Source organism: Sciurus vulgaris (genome assembly GCF_902686455.1).
Source record: "Sciurus vulgaris genome assembly, chromosome: 4".
Taxonomy (NCBI): Eukaryota; Metazoa; Chordata; class Mammalia; order Rodentia; family Sciuridae; genus Sciurus; species Sciurus vulgaris.
Window position 1 is genome coordinate 115,137,438 of NC_136464.1, and position 22,151 is coordinate 115,159,588.

The 22,151-nt window shown below is 32.2% G+C and overlaps 1 protein-coding gene across 14 annotated transcripts in view; it reads left to right on the forward strand.

Annotated features, from left to right (window-relative positions):
• Window positions 1-22,151, forward strand: part of MYCBP2 (MYC binding protein 2) — a 273,950-nt gene that overhangs the window by 204,785 nt on the left and 47,014 nt on the right. For 6 of the 14 annotated variants that reach the window (XM_079138891.1, XM_079138897.1, XM_079138899.1 and 3 more), the window contains 6 exons: window positions 1,715-1,837; window positions 4,558-4,737; window positions 12,874-12,975; window positions 17,471-19,111; window positions 20,005-20,174; window positions 20,810-21,054. In XM_079138891.1, coding sequence (XP_078995017.1) covers window positions 1,715-1,837; window positions 4,558-4,737; window positions 12,874-12,975; window positions 17,471-19,111; window positions 20,005-20,174; window positions 20,810-21,054 — 2,461 coding nt within the window. The remainder of the gene's footprint in view (window positions 1-1,714; window positions 1,838-4,557; window positions 4,738-12,873; window positions 12,976-17,470; window positions 19,112-20,004; window positions 20,175-20,809; window positions 21,055-22,151) is intronic. The other 8 variants (XM_079138900.1, XM_079138903.1, XM_079138902.1 and 5 more) reach the window with 5 other exon arrangements.

The following is a 22,151-nucleotide window of genomic DNA, read 5'->3' on the forward strand; positions in this document are numbered from 1 at the left end:
TATAAATGAAAATACCTAAAGTGAAGTTAGCTTTCTAAAAGATTTAAATAAGATAAGAATGGCTTAGATGACTCTCAAAGGACCTTTCTAGTTTAATAATGGTTTAACTGGTAGTGTTACATAATGTGTAGGAGTAAACTCTGAAACTGGTTCTACCGGGGTACTTATTCTAGCTCAACAACTTTTTAGTTCTGTGACCTTAGTTAAGTTAACCCAGTATCTCTGTATCTTAGTTTTCTCACTTACAGAATAACTTTCTAAGTCATGACCTCATAAACTTGATATTAAGACTAAATAATAAAAGAGTAAATAAAACTAGGAGATGGTATGCTTAGAGTTTAAAATGTAAAATCCCCTTCATGCTAAGGAACAAGTGTAACTTGGGAAATTGGTTCTCATAAACTTAAAGGGTAGAAGAGTCTTCAAAGATAGAATGCTTTTTAAATTCAGTATCATTTCTGGTGAGGTACACATTGCACCCTAACAAAAATTTTTCTGTGTTATCAGTTAATCATCTTTTACTCTTTTGGTATGTATCTAAATGGATAAATGCACACACTTGTACTTGATCATAATGTAAGTCTTAATATTCTAGTACAAAACATGGGGTGATAAGGAAAGAAGTGATATGATGTTAGCAACTTAAAAAATCACTAGGATTAGTTGATGTGGTATCCAGATAGTCTACTTATTGGTATTAATGTGTAACTAGGTTTAATAGAGAAAGGAGAGGATTGGACACCATGCTTTTTTTTATGAAGAAATGAGAGTAAAACAAATGCATTCCTCGTTGTGAAAATTCCTTATTAACCTTTAATATCAATAGAAAAAGTTTGTAAGCAAACATATTGCTGTGATAAAAACAGACTTCACTGTGGGTGCAAGACCATTACACTTAGTTACACTAAGCTAAGGTTTAAAGGTAGAGAAAATTACTGTCTTTTCCAATTAGATTACAGTTTCTGGGTGTTTTTCAGGAAACACACACACACACACACACACAAGAAAAAGAAAAAGAAAAAAAGAAAAGCATTCCACTGCTGAAATGTTATACTGAAGAATATTGCCAATGAAATAAATTACTAAACTAAATAAAATACTTGCCATTTCCTTCTTAAATTAAGAATTCTGACACATTTGTTGACTTTAGGATGTTATAGTAGGCTAATTATGTAGCCTTTTTGATCCTCCTTTCACTTAGGGAAAATATATTTCTATAATAAGTAAATATAACTTAAAACTTAAATTATAATTTTCACATTCATGATTTAAAATATTTTTGGTGGGGGATTCTTAGACATTTTGAAGATTTGAGTACTAATATACAAAATTATTTTGATTTCTAGTTTATAAGGTATTCACTTTTGTTTTGTGAAATACCCTTATATAAATTATTGAAAATTATAAAACTTGACTGCAGAAATGTTAGTATACATTCTATGATGGTTCCCACCACAGTGAAAGTAAATTGTCTCCTTAAGAACATGCATTTCTTTTATAAATTTCCCAGTGTATTTGATAAATGAAAGCAAATACTTATGTGTTTTGCCAGTATTAGGCTGACCTGATAGAAATTTAGACTTACCAAATCTAAATGTGAAGTTATTTTTAAATTTAATCTTCATAAAATCTTTCTTATAATTTTCTCTCTTTGTTATATGAATAGGGAATTGCACAAAAGAAATTAATGTTATAGCTGTGGCTTTTATTGTAGAACAAGTTCTTCTGGATCAAAATTCTCAAACTCCTCCTCCAAGCCCTTTCTCAGTGCAAGCTTTTAATAAAGGGGCAAGTTGCAGTGCCCAGGGATTTGATTATGGACTCGGAAATAATAAAGGTAGGCGTCTGAAAGTGAGTCTTTTATTTAATCTAATTTCAAAGGCTTTTTTTTTTTTTTTTGGTTACTTTTTACGATTTATTTTGTCCTGTGCACCCACAAATCTTTATTAAATTAGAATTTACTCCTATGAGTCTAACACTCAAAATTTTTACAAAGGTATTCTTTTTCATAGTATTATTTTATGAATTTTAGGTTAATTTTAAGGGAGTTCTTGGTTATTTATTTGTTTTAAAGGCACATATTTTGAGTTTATAAACTAAAGATTATTTGTCACCACATCTAGTAAATTAAGCTTTTCCATGCACCTATTATTGAGAGTAATTATGATGAGCAACAAAAAACTTTCTTAAATGATAAATTTAAAATCAGAATATTACTCTTAAGTAATAATACATGAGCCTTATTAGATATTTGTGGTTTTGAATGTTTGATGTGGTTATCTTATTAATTTAAAAATATATGATATGTAATGATTGTGTTTATATATGAAATGTAATGATTGAGTTTGGTCTGTATAATAAAACCAAAAAGTGACAAAATGAAAAACAATAACCCTAAGCCATTTGTATGTAAAATATATACAACTGTTTTGGATGCATTAAATGAAGAGACCAGTATCATAGTTTAAACAATAATTTTGGAATAATTTATACCTGAAATTTATCCAAAATTACTTTCAAATTTGATATATTCAGACACATTCTAGTTTTTTCCTACGTACCTACTCCTGAGGCCTTCAATATCTACCATATTCTCACCAGGTAACATAAAATTGGGAGATGGGTAAAAGAGAAGATAACCCATATAGAAATAATTTTACTTTAAAAGTTCATTTAAAGTAATTTGCAGGACTTGATTTCAAGAAATACAGTATAATCATACCTGATTCACAAAGCAACTGAAAAAATGAAATGGGAAATACAAAATTATATCAAGATGTAAGAGAGAATTAATGTAAAATAAAACGACTTTTATTGGGTATCTTAATTATTTTCTACAAAGTATTTTTAGGAAGAAATCTTAGCCACAAGATTTCTTTTCGACTCTTATTTCAGTCTGTCCAGTAGACTTGGGTACTATCTGCTTGCTCACTTTAATAGCTTTGCTTTTCTGTTAACTTAAGCCAGGTCTTCATACTTAAGTAGAGTAAATGGTTGGCAGTGTTTTCTTCATGTACCTTTCTCTCTACTGTTATCAACTCTTAAATTAAAATTTTAGTGTTTACTCATTGTTCCTGTGCTTCTATAATTGTTTTAAAGCCAAGTTTAATTCATATTTATGCTTTCAGCCTTTAAAATGTCTCAGTCAATCCATATATGTGTAATTTGTCAAAATACATTCTGCCGTCATGTATAACTAATAAGAACAAATTTTTAAAAAATTTACCCTTTGAAAAAATTAAAAAAATAAAATGTCTCAGTCATTATACTGTGGCTATCATGATAAATCGGTCTTCAAATTGTAATTCATTTGTCAGTCTTCAAAATATAATTTATTAAAACAATTTTTAAGAGACACAAGTGTTGCTGAGAACCTTTGTTATTAAATAGAAATTAAAATATTTCTTTTTAAAAATTATTTTGTGGATATTGTTCAAAAATGGCATGCATTTAATAGACTTTTTAAATATTCAAATGGAATAAAGAAACATTAAGAAATGTAAATTTGTTAAATATTTATTATCTTTAACAGAGCCTCTCATTTTCTTTAGCTGTTTGTACTGTCTGAGATCAAGAAATGGTTTGTAGTGTTTTTCTTAATATTTTATAAAATTTTTTATAATCTACAAAATCCTTCCTGTAAACAGTAGCATTTATTTATTAAAAAATAAAGATGTGTAGCTTATGTACACGGTTCTTTCCATGAATCTGTCACTTGTTGCTACTTTAGTCGAATTTTTCACTTATGAAACATTTATATTTGGAAAATGAAAAGATTATTTTCTAGTTCACATCAACAAATCTAAATATGGGGCTTTTCCCCTCTTCTTCATCATCTAAATTATTTAACATACTTCTCACAAATAAGGTTATTTAATTATATTATTTTCTTATTTCATATCTTTGAAAATATTTTCTATTAACATCCTTTGTATTTAATTATAAGGAAAAATGTCAGAATTCATATTTGATGCATTATTTAAATTAGGTAGTTCATATTCATTTTTGTCTTATAGAAAAAAATTTAAAAAATAGAATTTAAAAAATAGAATTTGAAGTATTAATTTATAGATATAAAACTGTTATATTGCTGAGTTACATACTTTGTCCCTTACGTCGTACATTTTAAAAACAGACCATCATACTATGCTTGTTTTCGGCATGAAATATACTACAGATGAGGCAGGATGGTATTCATTGTTGGACACCAGGAAAAAGACATCACTTAAAGCACTTAGATCTTTTATGTATATATAATATCAAGGCAACTTATCATAGATTTATAGATTCTTTATTTTCCCATAAATCATGGAAAATATTACATGTGAACTTAAATGGATTTCTTTTTGTAAGAGTGTTGCTATATAGGATTTGGTGGAATGCTTCTATAAAAAAAAGAACTAGCATGCAAAATTTGATCCCTAATTTAAGGATAATTATCACCAACTTCCACACCTTTTTCAGTTGGCATAGTTTTATTTTGTGTGTGATTTATCTACATGTCATAAAGCACCATTTACTTTGCCATTTTGGATGTTAATGAATAACAAGTTGTAGTTTTGACTGTTTTGCCCCCTGCAGGTGACCAACTGAGTGCCATATTGAATTCCATTCAGTCACGGCCCAATCTCCCAGCTCCTTCCATCTTTGATCAAGCTGCAAAACCTCCCTCTTCCCTAGTACACAGTCCATTTGTGTTCGGACAGCCCCTTTCCTTCCAGCAGCCTCAGCTTCAGAGTAAGTCTGTCAGCCTTACTTGCCTCATCAAGCATTTCTGAAGCTTTGTTCTGAGTTGTTTATCAGTTAAATTAGTTATCAACTCACCTGACTTCTTTTATATAATTAGGATGTTATCCCCTTCATATTTTTGAAGTATTTAAGCTGTTCTAAGATGTTCTGCAGCTAAGACATTTGTTTTTAATTACACTCTTAATGAAGTGTAGTTATTAATACATGACTATTATACTTTCTATTCTAATCTGATATAAGTAAATATGTACTATAAAACATGTTAAGAAAAACATTTTTTATTTCAAGTTTTCTTTTTTTAACATGCATGACTATGGAAAGCATCAGTTATAAGGATAACTTGCATTGCTTTACATTAAAATTAAAATTTTAGTACTTTGAGATATGCCCAAAAAGATTAGACCTATTTCATATACTGCTAAGTGGGAGAATGTACTTGTTTAAGCCTGTTTGTTTCTTTTAGGTAAATTTGATTGGTGTCTATAAAATATATAGTAATTTAGGTTCCCAGATTTTCTCAAATTATCATTTCTTCTCTTCCTTTGTGTTTTGTTGTTGTTGTTGTTGTTGTTGTTGTTCCCATCACATTATACACTGATTATTTGATTCCAGTTCTACATCTAGAATTGCTCTACCCCTTTATCCATGATGGTAACTCACATTGATTTTGAAAATAGACCCAAACAAATTACATTTAACTGAAGATTCTTTTCTCTTAATTACCTCCTGAGCCTTTCACACACCCATCTCAAACTCTTTGCAGTTTGACAATAATATGCTTTTAGGCATTCAGTTCTCTTAAAAGAAAATATCAAGGAAAGAGACTAGTGTCACCTGTGAAATAGTGGTTTTTTTCTGTGATAAGCATTATTTCAGAATGAAAAAAGTTTGAAGACTTAGCTTATTAATTTTATGGAACAACAGCCTGTGTACAGTTAGATGTACCCAGGTTGCAGAACGTTTTAAAGATAAGGACAGGGGGATGGGGAGGACATCACTGTCGGTCAGGTTTAAAATTCATATGGGGAAATTCATATTCATTCATACTCAGATTCAATTTTAAAAGAGAAATTTCCCTGATAATTTTGTCATATCAGCAGCAGACAAAAGAACTAAGGCATCAGGACCCCTTTGTTCCACCTAAAGGATCATTGTAGGTCTTGACAAAAAGAATATAATTACTATTTTTATTTTATTAAATTTAATAGATAAAATATTTTAGAACAAAATGTAAAGGCCATAATAAAATTATATTTCTCTAGACAACAATTTTCTGAGTGACATCGTATCAATATAATTTTATACATATAGTGTTATGAGTGTTACTAATACCACCAGGTCCTTTACCACCATCTAGGAGCAAATTTGAAATCATGGCCTGGATAAATCTTAATTACCAGTGTTTTGAATTATCGCTTTTCTGTACTCAAACAGTGGGGGAGGTATTTAAACCTTTTACACAACCTTTTACTCTCAGCAAAATATCACTGAAGTTTAACTTCCAAATTACATATGGAAGTCTTACTCTATTTAGCATAATTAAAAAAGAATAGAATCTGAACAATAGTTTTAATATTTTGAAAATACTATAGAATTGTTTTTATATTAGAAAAGGCTATTGGGTGCTTTCTGTTAAAATTCCCTGAATGAAACATTTCTTTTCAGAATTTCAGTGCTATGCATACTGCCAGCATTTCACCCTGACTGTAGAGGAAGTCCTATGGCATACTGAATTTTCCTATACTAAGTAGTAAAATGTAGGTCATTTTGTCTTATATTTTGTGATACTAAAATAAAACATTATATTATATTACTGTATTTACTAAATTTTGCTTATAGTACTAGTCACCACTATGTACTTTGCACACTGTGTTTAAGAATTTTAACACATCCTCATTTGAGATCATATCTGTTCTCTCCATTTTATAGGGGAAGACAAAGGATTAGAGAGGATAAATGATTTTCCCTAGAAACATACATAGTAAAATGGTAGTGCCATTTGAGGCCAATTCTTTTAACCACAAAGGCCATGTTTTAAATATTCAGCTTTGCCTAGGTAAATAGTATAAAATCTGTTGTTTAATATACATATCTTAAATTTGTTTGATTAGTGCTAACATCTTAGAGTCTAAGCTTTGTTCTGATTAATTACTTTTTTCTTTTTATAGTTTAAAAGGAAAAAAAAAATTCCTTAGTGTTATAGCTCAAATTCCCAATTAACTGGAAAAATTGTACAGAGAAGCACATATCAAGTATTTTCATGAGTATTAGTTACCTTCTGGGTTTTTATCCCTGAAGCGTTTTTTTGGTGGTTGTTGTTTTGTTTTTTGTTTTTTTAACTAGTCTTTGGAATTTAAAGTAATCTGGCACATTAATTTGATAATTTTTAAACTAGCAAAAATTGTAAATTATTTTAGCTGTTATTATAATAAGATAATTAAAAGAATAAAAATTATGAATTTTCCTATCTTAACTATGTTACATGTACCTGTATAAAAGGGCATGAGAGAGAGGTGGGTACATACAGACATACAGAATTTTCTTTATTATTCTATTACTTTTTTACTTCAAAATCAGTTATATAGTTTTTGGAATTGCTAAGCACTTTGGCAATAAGATTCTGGTAGACTGAAGAGGGGAATAATACCTGTAGCTGCTTCTTTTTTTTTTTTTTTTTTCGAATATTACATTCCCAAAATAATATTTATCTTAAAGAGAATACTACATTTCTTATTTTCATTGTCTTTTCTCATTTTTTAAAAACTTTTTATGTCACGTCACTGCTGTGAGTGTGTTACACTTTATGGGTATTCAAGGAGCCTTTATTGACAATAGATAACTAAGGTTATCACTTCTTCAATTCAAAATCTTGTGTTTCTTAATATCGTACAATAGAAACTAAAGCACTTACTTCAAAGAAGAGAAAGAGTATTTCTTTCTCTTAATAATTAAATTAATAGAGTAAATGAGTAAGTAAAAACAATATATAGTAATGATATGATGTCTCATAATTCTGGATTTATAGTGATTTTATTCTAAGCAAAATCCTCCAACTGAAAAATTATACTTCAGATGATCATGCCTAATCTTTTATTTTATCATTTTCTGCATGCCTTCCAAGAGGCTAAATAGTTTGCTTTCATTTCTTTGGTAGAAAAAAATTGATAAATACAGCTTAAGACAATTTTACAACTCTTCCAGAGATTTTAAACAAATGAATACAACATATGCTAAAACATGTAGTTCTTTTTCAAACCCAGATATTTTAGTTATAAGTTATCTTCCAAAAAGATTTTTTTCTATCATAGTTAACATGTCATATTCTTAAATGGGACCAGTAAAACTATTAAGCCAGGCATGGTGGCACACGCCTATAATCCCAGTGGCTAGGGAGACTAAGGCAGAAGAATCATGAGTTCAAAGCCAGCCTCAGCAAGAGTGAGGTGCTAAGCAACTCAGTGAGACCCTGTCTCTAAACAAATACAAAATAGTAGGACAGCTTGGTATCTTTGTTTTGGGAAGATGACTAGCCATTAATAAAGAGGTGATTGAGCCAGATGTCTTGTGATTCAGCAGGCTATTCTGGGTTTGTTGTAGAATTCTGAGAAAACAATTATGTTTTCTGAGAAAAGAGAAATATGCACAATCTTTTGAGGCTTAATGTTGAAAGTGACATATCACATCTGCCATTTCTGTAGGTTTAAAGCAAGACACATGGCCAGCCTATGTTCATGGGTACAGAAATAAACTTAGACTTCACATTTGGTTGGAATTTCTGCAAAGGAGCATGGATACAGGGAGACGCAAAATTGTGATCATGTTAGCATACAAATCTATTTCAGATGTGTTGAGTTTGGGGTTACTAATAAATCCTTTGGAGATATCAAGTTGAAATTCATATGTTACTCCAAAGTTCAGAGAAAATGTCTGAGTAGGGCATAGAAGTTGGTAACCCACTGACTTAGAATAATTTGAGAGTTGCTTATGTACAGGTAACAGTTAAAGCTATCTTGGTGAATGAAAGCAGCTGCAAAGGAGATAGAAGTAGGAAAGAAAATAGGCCTAAAGACCAGACCCTGGCACATTCTGGTTTTTAGAGGTTGAAGAGAGGAGAAATTGGCTATAGAGACTAATAAGAGGCTTTATTCAATTGAATACTGGCAATATCTTACATAGAGAGCGTGGGCCAGATTATGTGTTGTGTGCCATACTTAGTGGTTTAGACTTTATTCTTGTAAGTATGCTGAATGAGTGGAGGGAACAAATAAAGGAAATAGGTAGTTTTGTAGAGTATTAAAGCTGAGGTAGGAGAATTAGAAGTTTGAGGCTAGCTTGGCAACTTAGGCCCTGTCTCAAAATTTTTTAAATAATTTATAAAAGTCTGGAGATATAGTTAAGACATAGAGGGCTTGCCTGATATGGGCGAGGCTTTAGGTTCAATCCCCAGGTTCCCTTTCCCCCCCATATACACAAGATAACTGAAAATATTATGGAGAAAGACCTGGGGAAAGGGAGAATGTTGGTGGTAGGAAGTCCAGAGAGAAGCTCAGTAGGGTTAATTGAGGAAGAAGGAACAAGTGTAGAAATATTTAGGCACTAAAGTACACAGGACACAATAATCACAGTCGTGGAGTCAGTGTAGAATGACATCTACTTTTCTGCTTTGTTTTGAAAGTTAATATGCTTACTTAACACCAGAAATAAAGACTCCAAAGCAGGTGTTGAGGAAAAATGAGTTAAGTTGGGTAACTTAGCTCCAGTTGGCAGTTACATAATTTGAAATTACAAAATTTAGTACTTTCATAACTAAAAATGACACTGTGTGATGAGAAACAATTCGAAAATACACCATTAACTATACATATTTATCAGAAATGAATCATTAAAGCATTATCATGATTTTGCACCTACCGAAATTTAGAAGGATTGGGTGTGCTATATCTTCTAGTTTGCTATTCTCTCAAACTTCTATACTGTAGTAGAAGAAGTAGTCCTCCAGCTCTCATTTTGGAGATGAAAGAAATTCTGGTCACTAGTTTAAAGTACAATTAAATCTAAAACTTGAAATGAGAATCTGCTAACTCACTCCAGTGTTACTGTTTTTTTTTTTTTTTTTCTATATGACATTTAATTTAACCTCACATAGGTTATAAAAATTGGGAAATACAAGAGGTCAGTTATTTCAAACTTCTTATTTTATACTTGCAATCCTCAAAGTAACACAATATGAGACTATTCTGATTATACTTCTTAGTGTTGGTTAGAGACTAAAGAAATACAAAAAGTCTCCCCCTACCCAAAAAACAAGCAAACAAAAAAAAGATAACAAAAGAAAGAATGGAAGAGAGGCCCGCTACTTTTTCTGTAGTTTACACTTATCCCTATTTTGAGGCAGTAAGCTGATATCTATCTACCTTTTCTAATTTCTCCAAATACTGCTTTAATAGATTCTTAAACTAAAAGCACTTTTGTTTATGTTTTAGCTGTCTTCCTAGTAAGCGTAGTGTTCTCCTCAGGCAGGACAAGGTTATGATTAATGTTAATTACATGTGACCAAAGTGTGTGATTTCTCTGATGTATAGTTACTATTTTTTCCCTTGTGGAAAAAATTTCTGAGAATGTCTCTAGCTCTTTAGCGTGTGAAGTTGTTGCTTAAAGAGCAATACCTGTCCTGTCTTGTCTTGTCTTTCTCCACCCACTTCACCCTGATACTGGAGATTGAACCCACAGGCACTTAACCACTGAGTCATATCTCCAACCCTTTTTTTTTTTTTTTTTTTTTTTTTTTGAGACATAGTCTCACTGACTTGCTAAATTGCTGAGATTGGTCTCAAACTTGCCATCCTCTGTCTCAGCCTCCTGAGTTGGTGGGATTACAGGTATGCACCACTGCACCCTGGCAATACCTGTCTTTTCTTGAAATGTTTGGAAATCATTCTTTCTAAGGTATAAAATATATTCCTGTCCAAATTATGCTCATAAATTTTGTATCTTATTTTTCACAAAAGGAAATGAATGCTTTTCATCCTTTTGTAATTCTTCTAGTATACAAATGTGTATATAAATAAGCTTTAATTCCACTGGGGAATTAGTTTAGTGATAGAGCCCACTCCTAGCATGTGCAAGACCCTGGATTCAGTTCCCAGCAGTAAATCAATCAATGAGATGAATAAACTTTAATTCCTATTCCATGTCTTAGCCTCCTCTCCCATTCAAATTAGTCCACATTTCTCTTGCTAAATTTACCACAAAAAAAAATACTTGATTATGTAGTGATGTGCACCTAAAGCTGTAAATTAGACAGCTGCCATAGCTGAGTATATAATCATCACCGTCACCTTATTTTAAATCCTCTTAAACACTGATAGAAATGGATATAATAATTATACTTAAGTACACCTTTTTTCTTTTCTTTTTTTGCAGTACTGGGGATCAAACCTGGGTCTTGCACATGCTAAGCAAGTACTCAACCACTGAATTTACCCCACCCCAATTTTTAATCTCCATGTTGTTTGGTTACTTGCATCATCTTTTGGTCAGATTGAAGGTATTATTTATATATTGTCTCTATAAGGGCCAAGAAACTAGTTTTTTTTTTTTTATACTTTTTTAAATAGATAATTTTCCAGCAAATAATTTCCAGGTAATCTGAGCTATAGGTTAAACCTAACGTTTAATTGGCTGTTGTAGAAACTTATGCTGTCATTAAATGTTTATTGTTTTTGAGCATCCTTTTTTTTTTTTTAGCATCCTTCTTTTTGAACAAATCTATAAAAACAAAATGCAAAAGGTGTCAGGTGCAAAGGAATTCTTACGCTGTTTAAATCTTACATAGTATATAGTCTGCAGCTATCATTGAATGCATTAGTTAAGACAGTGATAGATTTCTCTTCAAGAAACGAACTGGAAAGATGGCAGCTTCTGAATGGAATTCAAGCTACCAGTGTCAGAACTTGGTTGCTAATATCTATGAGATCAAGGTTTAGCAGAAAGACACAGGAGCAGTGTATCTTAAGAATACCATCCTCATTAGAACCAACCGTAAAAATAAATGTGAGAAATTACAAGGACACTTTTAAGATAAGATGTCAGAGATTTAAGAACAAACTAATGGAAAATGGTATTGAAGTCTTTTCAATATGTTACAAAGCCTAGAGAAACTGGATTCATAGGTATGATTCAGTGAGTGAAAAGAAACATTTTTTTAAGTGAAAGTTTGAAAAAAGATTATTGTTAAAGACTAAAGAAATCAAACTGACTAGAAATAGTACTTGTTCTCCACATTTAATTTTTATGAAATCTGTTTTTGTTTAAATAAAATTTAATAGTTACACTAGTTAACATTTTTAAAAATTATATTTTTAACTTAAAAAAGGGAAGCAATTCATAAGAGATACATCAATATTGGTGCACAAAAGAAGTTCATCAACTTTTTAAAAACCATTTTGATGGGGACTAAATAATCACACTTAGTAAAAATCTCCCATTCTGTAGATGAAATAGCCAATTATTTAATCCATCTCCATAAAATTAATTCTTTTTAGAGCATCATATAGTTCACTGAAGAGAATAATACTAAAATAGTTTTAAATCAGAATTTTTCCTCTTTTGCCCATTTTAAGTCAGTGTTGATTAATATAAAATTTCCCCTTATAAACAACGTGAGTTCTTCGTGCATTAATTCTTTGCTTTCTTTGTTTTGAATCTAAGTAGTAAGTTCCCTGGGTCATTTCATTTTCTAGTTACAAAAAGGTTGAGTTCACTCTAAATTGTACCTTAAAAGTTAGTATTTTAACTTTTATTTTATTATTAGTTTAAAAGTACTAAGGGTAATAAAGCATTGTACATTTTTCTTTAAATAAGGAAAGTATTCTCATTTTAACATTTTCAAGTCAACACATTTGGACATGTTAACATGTTATTGATCAAAATTCATTAATTTTACCTTTGTTTTCAGTTTTAATTTTATATAAACTTTGAAAAATTTAGCAGAATATAAACTATTAGAAATAACAGTTTATAGTTGCATACCATTTAAAAATGCTTTGTTTTTGCCTGTGTTCTCTGCTAAATTTTTTTTCCATTGAATCTGTGCTGCTTCTTTGCCAATGTTTTCCACTATAGAATCTCCATCCCGCAACCTTGCTTCTCGTGAGCGCATTTACAAAAATTTTGGTGTAGCTGGGCCTGCCTCTGCTCTCTCATCTCTGTCTCACAAACTGAAGGGTGGGTATACGTGCATCCATGGATGGGCCATTCTTAATGAATGAAGGAAGTATCAATAAAGAAGTTTTAGTTCACCTCATTTTCATCCCATTCCATTTTTTTTAAATTAAGGTTTATCATTTTATTTAAAATTGTATGTGTTGAGATAATTTATGATGTTTCTGTTCAGTATTATAGCTTATCCTAATTGCTCTGCATGTTTGTTATCTGTGGGTTCAAGAATATTCTTATTTACTTTTAAACCTTTATGAGATCTTAGAAGATACAATAGGTATATAGAAAAAAAAGGTCTAACTTGAGAAATTTTAAGTCATTATCCAAACAACCATATATGTATAAGGCATAAAACATATGATTGTCTATACAAATATCGATATATTTTTGCCATTTAACTTTTTTAGGAGAAACATTTTGATAAGTTTAAAGTTTTTTATTTTAACTTAGTTATCAAGGTGGTTGCATGCACCCTCCCCATACACCACATATACATAAATCTACCTGTCTTGTTTGACATGAATCTTACTTAAAGTAGTTTCTTACTTAGTTTTAATATTTTCAGTTTGGAAATGCTTAAACTACTGATATTTAACAAAATTTCAGGAAATTTTTAAATATGGCTTTGGTACTTAAAAAAAAACTTACAGAAGCCAGGTATGGTAGCACACACATGTAATCCGAGCAACTCAGTAGGCTGAGGCAGGAGGATCACAAATTCAAAGCCATCTTGGGCCAACTTAGTGAGACTATCTCAAAATAATAAATAGACCCGAGGTGTAGCTCAGTGGTAGTGAGCACCCTAGGACCACAAAATAAATTAATTAATCAAATAAAATACTGTAGATGCCTACTCCAGTGTTTTTCTTAATGTTTAATTAAAGTTTAAAAATTTCATATTTTAAGATAACTTTTTAAAATAACAGCTTTCATCAATGGCTAAACACATTGTATAAGTTGTTCAAATAATTGCTAATTTCCTTTTTTCTTAAAAATGGGTAAAGCAGCTTTATATTTATCCTTTGCATAGTAAATAGGATTATATAACTTGATCTGTATAGTATTATACTGTAGTAGCATATAGTATAATGGAATCTGATATGTGCTACATATTATTGTACAGTATATTATGATATAGAATAGTATGGTGTGTGACCTGATTATGATTTGGGTATGAAAAAAATCACACAGGTCACTTAGTGATTGAATACTTAATATTTAAAATGTTAAGTTACATTTAATTTGAATGCACTAAATTTCTATTCTGTTATGTATTATTATTTAGAATTCCTCAGAAGTTGGTTAGAAAAATTTTTTCCTATTATAACCTTGCCTATTATAAATGTAGTCATTAAATTAAGTGATGAATGTGAAGTATTATGAATGCTCTAAAGAATTAAGTATCCAATTATATTTATTGATATTTTGGGGCAGCCACAATGTGACAACTTGTAGTAATATTTCTAATGCTACAAAACTTTTGAAAACCACATAAAGAATATAAACAAAAGCTAGCATTTGGGCTTACCTTACTTAATAAACTTAGCATTTTCTTTTTAAAAGATATATAAAATATATTTTGAAAAAGTGTTTTTAGAAGGATTTGGCTATGATTTGAAAAATACATCTCAGGAAGAAGTACTTCTACCATTATTTATGTTCCAGAACTTCAATAGATATTTAACAGTCACTTACAGATCTTGAGACTATTCACCCCATTACTGGAGGAATATAAATAAGGTACACTTACTGCTAACTTACAACCAGTGGTGTTCCTAAATATTTGGCAGGTTCCATTGTTTAGCCAACTACAGAAGCTATTTCCATTAAGATGAAGTAACTACCCCTATGAATGCACCCATCCCTAGAATTAAATGTAACTAACATAGATATTATTCATCATTCCATGTAACAACTATATTGTCAGTTATTAGCACACATCTGAGACAGGAAGTAGATAATTTTAGTCAGGAATGCTTCTCATTAAGTTAGAAATCCTAAAGTAAGTTGTTCTTTTTAATAAATTAGAAAACTTTCAGTTCATAGATTGAATTTTTGGAGAAAGGGGTACCAAATATAAAATATTTAGTTTGTCTAGATTCATCATTACATATGGTCAACTTTTGCAATAAATGTGATGATAAAGATTATTTTAAAAAGTTTCTAGCTCTCAGATTAATAAAAAAATTAGTACTCCAAATATCACATTATCACATACTCAAAACTGTGGCCAGAACTGTACTGACTTTCAATTCTATCAAATATAATTTATTTGCTTATAAAATTTGCTCTGGACTATTACTTGGTCAATAAAATAGGCAACAGCTTCTTAACTACTTTTGAATAGTTTGAGAGAACTTATGTATCAAAATCACATGTTTATCTGTATTCTCCCAAGACAGGATCAATATTTGGAAATCTTTTTTGTGTGTGTTTGTATGACTTTTTTCCACCAATTCCCCCTCAAATTTAACCTAATTTCTTTTAACAGTGTTTATTAAAAGACCACATAGTTCTGGGTATGTGACACAGTGGTAGAGCATTTGTCTAACATGCCTGAGGCCCTGGGTTCGATCCTGTACACCACAAAAAAAGAAGAAAGTACTTATATGATAAAGAAAATTCATGATAGAGTAATAAAGCATTGCAAGAAACTGAAGAACATTATGTTCAGAATACTTCTTTATTTATTCAAAGAACCAGAATAATTACACTAAACGTTGACATGTAGCATGGAAATATTCAGTTCATTAGTGTGCTCTGCACAAACTGTTTGCCACACCCTATTATTTTTCTGTGGGATTATTCACTTGCAAGCCATCTAATGCTTAACATAGCAATGACTGCTGTCACCTCTGCATGGTGGCCTTGGGAGCTATTATTATTTTTTTATTTTGCTTTTGTGGTACTGGGGATTGAACCCAGGGCCTTGTGCTTGCAAGGCAAGCACTCTACCAACTGAGCTATAGCCCCAGCTCGGGAGCTATTATTATAAAAAGTAGACTTTTAGGGAATCTGAACTTTTGGGAATAGTAGAAGAAAAAAATTAGGAAAATAGTAATTTATTGCTAATTCACCAAATATTTATTGATCATCTACCATATTCCAGGACCCATTCTTGACATGACATCATTGAAGAGTAACACAAAAATATTTGCTCTAAGGGACTTTATATGGAGAGGGCAGATTCTACAGCACTATTCTCCAGACATACAGATAACTAGAGTGTGATTCTAACCCCCCACACACATACACATAAGCAAACAAAAACATTTTTCTATGTTATACAAATTTGTTTACATCCTTTTCTATAAAAGCAAAAGAAACCTGTGGTTATAATTAGTTAACAAATTAATTTCAATTTCCAAGGAACCCTCTTCCAAAAAACATAAGTGCTTCTAACAAGGTATGCAGTTTTTCAGTTTTTCATACCACTTGAATCACTGCAAGTCTGGTAGTTTTCCTCCTAGCAACTAATTAATATCACATGAACTAAGACTAGGAGTTTTCGTTTTAAGGGCAAAGGTAAATGGTGAAAGTTGTACCACTTCCTGGGGACAAAGATGGCCTGTCTAATGCCTCAAAAGAAAGCATAAAATTAGCAGAAAGGAGAGATACTCAGTAAAGACAGGATGCCAAAAACAGATGGTTTTTAGAATTATTTAGAGTTTTGCCTTAGAGAAGGGAGATAATTTTCTTTTCTTTTTATTTTCTTGCTCTGTCATTCTCCAGACCTCTTGAATCAAGGGCCCACAGTTCAGACATGTACTGCTTATTCTGATGATACTACCATTACTCCTGTTTCCAAAGGCCATAGACTCTTGAGTTTTAATCAGCTAATAATTGAATTTTTGGAATCGAGCCTGTTTATAAATAAAAGACTGCCTTAATTGCATGCAACTAAATAATAGCTTTAGGATATTTCTATGTTAATTTTAAATTATTCTAATGCAATCATTAAAATAAGGTGTCTCCTAAGCTGCTCTGTATTAGTCTAATTATATTTGTTTGGCACTTGAAAGCAATGAGTGTGTAAATTCAGCCTCCTAACTCAACAAGACCTGTACCATTACCTTAAGGATGTGATATTTTACTCTACTGGAAACTCAGCTTGATTATTTCATACTGAAAACATGTATTTTTCATAATTTCTTATTTAAAAAAATAGATTTTGGGGCTTTCTTGTCCCTCACTGAAATTCAAATGTATTTATTTAGTTGTGCTAGAGCTGAGGTTCTGATGTCACTAACAATTCATACTGGCACTTAAATAATATCTATTCAGTCTGTTTTGCAGCTGCGAAAGTTTTTAGTGGTAATGATTGTATAATGATATAATAGAAATTTTATGAGAAGTAGTTCCCCTTTTTTCCTTTATTCTTAAATTTATATGGCAGAAAATATAAATTTTATAGCTTTGTTTATTATTGTAGTGTTTAGTGGCCAAATTACCAATGAGTTCCAATTTATTAACAAGTTTCACTATGAAATGGACCATACAGGTGACCGAGGAAATATCTCGACATCTTCTAGACCAGTCTCAACATCAGGAAAATCAGAACTGTCTTCTAAACACAGCAGATCACTGAAACCTGATGGGCGCATGAGCCGGACTACTGCTGATCAAAAGAAACCAAGGGGTACAGAAGGTTTATCTGCTAGTGAATCCCTTATGTTAAAGTCTGATGCTGCAAAGTTGAGGTCCGATTCCCATAGTAGGTCATTGTCTCCCAACCATAACACTTTGCAGACACTAAAGTCTGATGGGAGGATGTCTTCCAGCTTCAGAGCTGAATCTCCAGGACCAGGTTCTCGGTCATCATCTCCTAAGCCAAAGACTCTCCCAGCCAACAGATCTAGCCCATCTGGTGCTAGTTCTCCACGCTCCTCCTCACCACAAGATAAAAATCTACCTCAAAAAAGCACTGCTCCTGTTAAGACAAAACTTGATCCTCCTCGGGAACGTTCCAAATCAGACTCTTACACACTTGATCCAGACACCCTCCGCAAGAAGAAAATGCCCCTAACAGAGCCATTAAGGGGGCGATCTACATCACCAAAACCAAAATCAGTACCAAAGGATTCTAAAGACTCCCCAGGATCTGAAAATAGAGCTCCCTCTCCCCATGTAGTGCAAGAAAACCTCCACAGTGAGGTAGTTGAAGTCTGTACTTCAAGTACTTTAAAAACAAATAGTCTAACAGATAGCACCTGTGATGAAAGTGAATTTAAGAGCGTGGATGAGGGTTCAAATAAAGTTCATTTCAGCATAGGAAAAGCACCACTGAAAGATGAACAGGAAATGAGAGCATCCCCCAAAATAAGTCGAAAATGTGCTAGTAGACACACTAGGCCCAAAAAAGAAAAATCTGGTTTTCTTTTCAAAGGAGATGGATCCAAACCTTTAGAACCAGCCAAGCAGGCCATGTCTCCATCTGTGGCTGAGTGTGCCAGAGCAGTCTTCGCCTCTTTCCTATGGCACGAAGGCATAGTACATGATGCAATGGCTTGTTCTTCTTTCCTGAAATTTAATCCTGAACTTTCCAAAGAACATGCTCCTATTAGGAGTAGTTTGAATAGCCAACAACCCACAGAGGAAAAAGAAACCAAGTTAAAAAATAGACACTCGCTGGAAATATCATCAGCACTAAATATGTTTAATATTGCACCTCATGGACCAGATATATCTAAGATGGGAAGCATCAACAAAAATAAGGTGTTATCTATGCTTAAGGAACCACCTCTGCATGAAAAATGCGAGGATGGGAAAACGGAAGCCACTTTTGAAATTTCCGTGCACCACACAGTGAAATCTAAGTCTCCCCTTCCCTTAACTTTACAACACTTAGTGGCTTTTTGGGAAGATATCTCTTTGGCTACTATCAAAGCTGCTTCCCAGAATATGATTTTTCCAAGTCCTGGTTCCTGTGCAGTCCTTAAAAAGAAAGAGTGTGAGAAAGAAAATAAGAAGGCCAAAAAGGAGAAAAAGAAAAAAGAAAAGACAGAAGTTAGGCCCAGGGGCAATTTGTTTGGTGAGATGGCCCAACTGGCAGTAGGAGGACCAGAGAAAGATACTATCTGCGAGCTCTGTGGAGAATCACATCCATATCCAGTGACCTATCACATGAGACAAGCTCATCCAGGTAAATGACCTCATTAAATATGTGTATAAATACTTTGTTTTAATGAACTAGGTCACTTCTAACTTGAGCTGTCCTGTGAATTATATCAAAGTGTAGGACATTTGCCCAGAATTTATAGTATCTGCTAGGGTCATTTTAGATTTTGTGAAAAATGGGTAGAGAAATTTTAATTATCATTAGTAATTAGTGATCAGGCAATGAAGTATTTGTTCATTTCAATGTAGTACACTATAATACATTATTTATTTTCTAAATATTTATTGTATTGCCCAAAGAATGTCATTAAGGAATCACACAACAGAAATAAGGACATGTCCAAGCAGATAGGAAAGATCCCAGAATTACATTTCCTTTGATTTTGGTATTTTCATGTTCAAAATTGTAAACTAAATGGATTCTACTGATTTCTTTGGCCTTTTCCTGTTAAAATAGTATCACTTGTTTTATCAGAAAACTATCTTTTAGGTAAATGTAGCATTAATTAATATTTCAAAATTTACCTAAAAGAAGTAGGATTCGTTTGTTTTCTCCTTCTTCATATTATACCCCAAATGTTTTATATATGAGTCCTGAAAATATATCATTTTTACAAAGTATTTTATACTTGTTTTGTCTATTTTTATTGACATTCTTAAGTAAATCTAAAGGTTCCCAGATTCTGTATTTCTTTTAATCTGCTCATCTAGAAATAGATTATCTAACATTTGACCATCATTTAATTGACTATTTTGGGTCAAGCATGCTATATAGTTAATAGCCTGAAAAATACATCAGTTTCTTACTTCAGTATTTTGCATACTTTGAGAGGGTAAATTTGTCATTAATATATAAGTAACAAGGGTCAAACTATTAAAGACCCTTGTAATGTTGATTATTTTTGTTATTGTTTCAAGGTTGTGGCCGGTATGCTGGCGGACAAGGTTACAATAGCATTGGGCATTTTTGTGGAGGATGGGCTGGTAACTGTGGTGATGGTGGCATAGGAGGAAGCACTTGGTATCTAGTGTGTGATCGCTGTAGAGAAAAATACCTCCGTGAAAAACAGGCTGCTGCAAGGGAAAAGGTATGTTTTAGTCCATTGTGGGTAACTTAACTATTAATGATATGGATACACCTTATAAGAATCTTTTTATAATCATATTATTAAATCAGTTACATATGGTTGATATTAAAGATCAACTTACCAACTTTTTATAACAGAAATAATATGCAAATTTAACATTTGTAGTAGGTCAGATATTTTTAATTTAAAAGATAAGTTATGTCTTGTGATAATACAAGGTATAACCTATAATACATATATATATCTCAGTGACTCATAGGAGTCATGGAAATTCAAGATCATTCCCACTAATGGCATACTAAACCACAGAATTTTGTTGAATTCTCCCCCCTCCACCCCACCCACACATACATTACTGGTTTTTTTGAAACTATATTTAGATTTAACTAGTTAGATTTTAAATTTTCTCAAGGATAGAAAGCAAATACAGTTTGTGTACAATCTAAAATTGTTTCAGTCAGTTTAGGAGAAGCATATAGTGAATGCTACTTTGGTAATCATTATTATTATTTCAAAGTAGTTTTAGAAGTGTATAATATATAATAATTTTTATAAGAAACTCAAAATATATAGTCTAATAAATTAAAAATTTTAGTATAAGTAGAAAAAAATGATTCTAATTTCTTCTTTGCCAGGTCAAACAATCTAGGAGAAAACCAATGCAAGTCAAGACCCCTCGTGCCTTGCCCACTATGGAAGCTCACCAGGTCATCAAAGCCAACGCCCTCTTCCTCCTGTCCCTGAGCAGTGCTGCAGAACCAAGCATTCTGTGTTACCATCCTGCAAAACCATTCCAGTCACAGCTGCCCAGTGTGAAAGAGGGCATTTCTGAGGATCTTCCTGTGAAAATGCCTTGTCTTTACCTTCAGACCTTAGCTAGGTAATAAGATTTGTGTGTGGAGGGGTGGGTTTACCACCTTTGGATTAACAGCTACTGTTGATTAACTAATATCATAAGGTAGTTCAGTATTTCCTCTGAATACCCACATGACATAAGCTATTGTGCAAAGTAAAGAATCCTCCAGGAATGTATTTTCTGAGTTGCCTTTACTGGGATATGAGTTTCCTTGGCTGGCCTATGATTGGTAGGTACACATTTTTTGGTTATAGGTATTTCTTGGAAATACTTTGTCAATTTGTAATTACTGTTAATATAAAATATGTCTTAGTAAGATAGTAGCTATGTTTTACTCTCTGATAGGCTGGCTTTAGTCTGTTTATAGTGGAAAATGTTAAAGTAGAAAGAAACTAAATGAATATTTAGTCCAAAGACACTGAAATGAATGTAACAAAATCCTGACTTCCAGAATGTTCACACTCTGGTGGAAATATAAACAAATCGTCAGAACATTTACAATGTCGTGTGAGGAGCACTCTGTTAGAGCATAAAAGAAGGACAACCCTTGAATCTTACCAAAGAAATCAGGACAGGCTTGCCACAGGGTCTGACCCTTTAGTACAGTCTTAAAGAATTAATAGGAATCCAGTAGGTGATTGGAGGACAGTGATTTCTGACAGAGTATCCCAAGTGAATAAAGACACAAATGAAATCACTGCACATTTAAGGAGTCACAGGATTGTTAAAGGATTGGCTGCTGGGAAAAATGCTGCTCAGAGGGGTAACCCAGGTAATGTGGAATTCTGTAGCTCATGCTAAAGTTGGATTTGATTCTGTAGGCAGAAGAACCAATGGACATATAATGGGGGGTGGGAGTGGTTAGCGTTAGGGTTAGGTTTAGGGTTAGGGTTAAGGAGGGTGGTAAGAATGGAGGAAGGAAGGACTGTATAGAGGGAAAAGAGGGGTGGTAGGGGTGGGGGGGAAAGGGGAAAAAAAATAACAGAATGAATCAAACAACATTACCCTATGTAGATTTATGATTACACAAATGGTATGCCTTGACTCCATGTACAAATAGAGAAATAACATGTATCCCATCTGTTTACAATATAAAAAAAAAAATCAGTGGAAGAATTTTA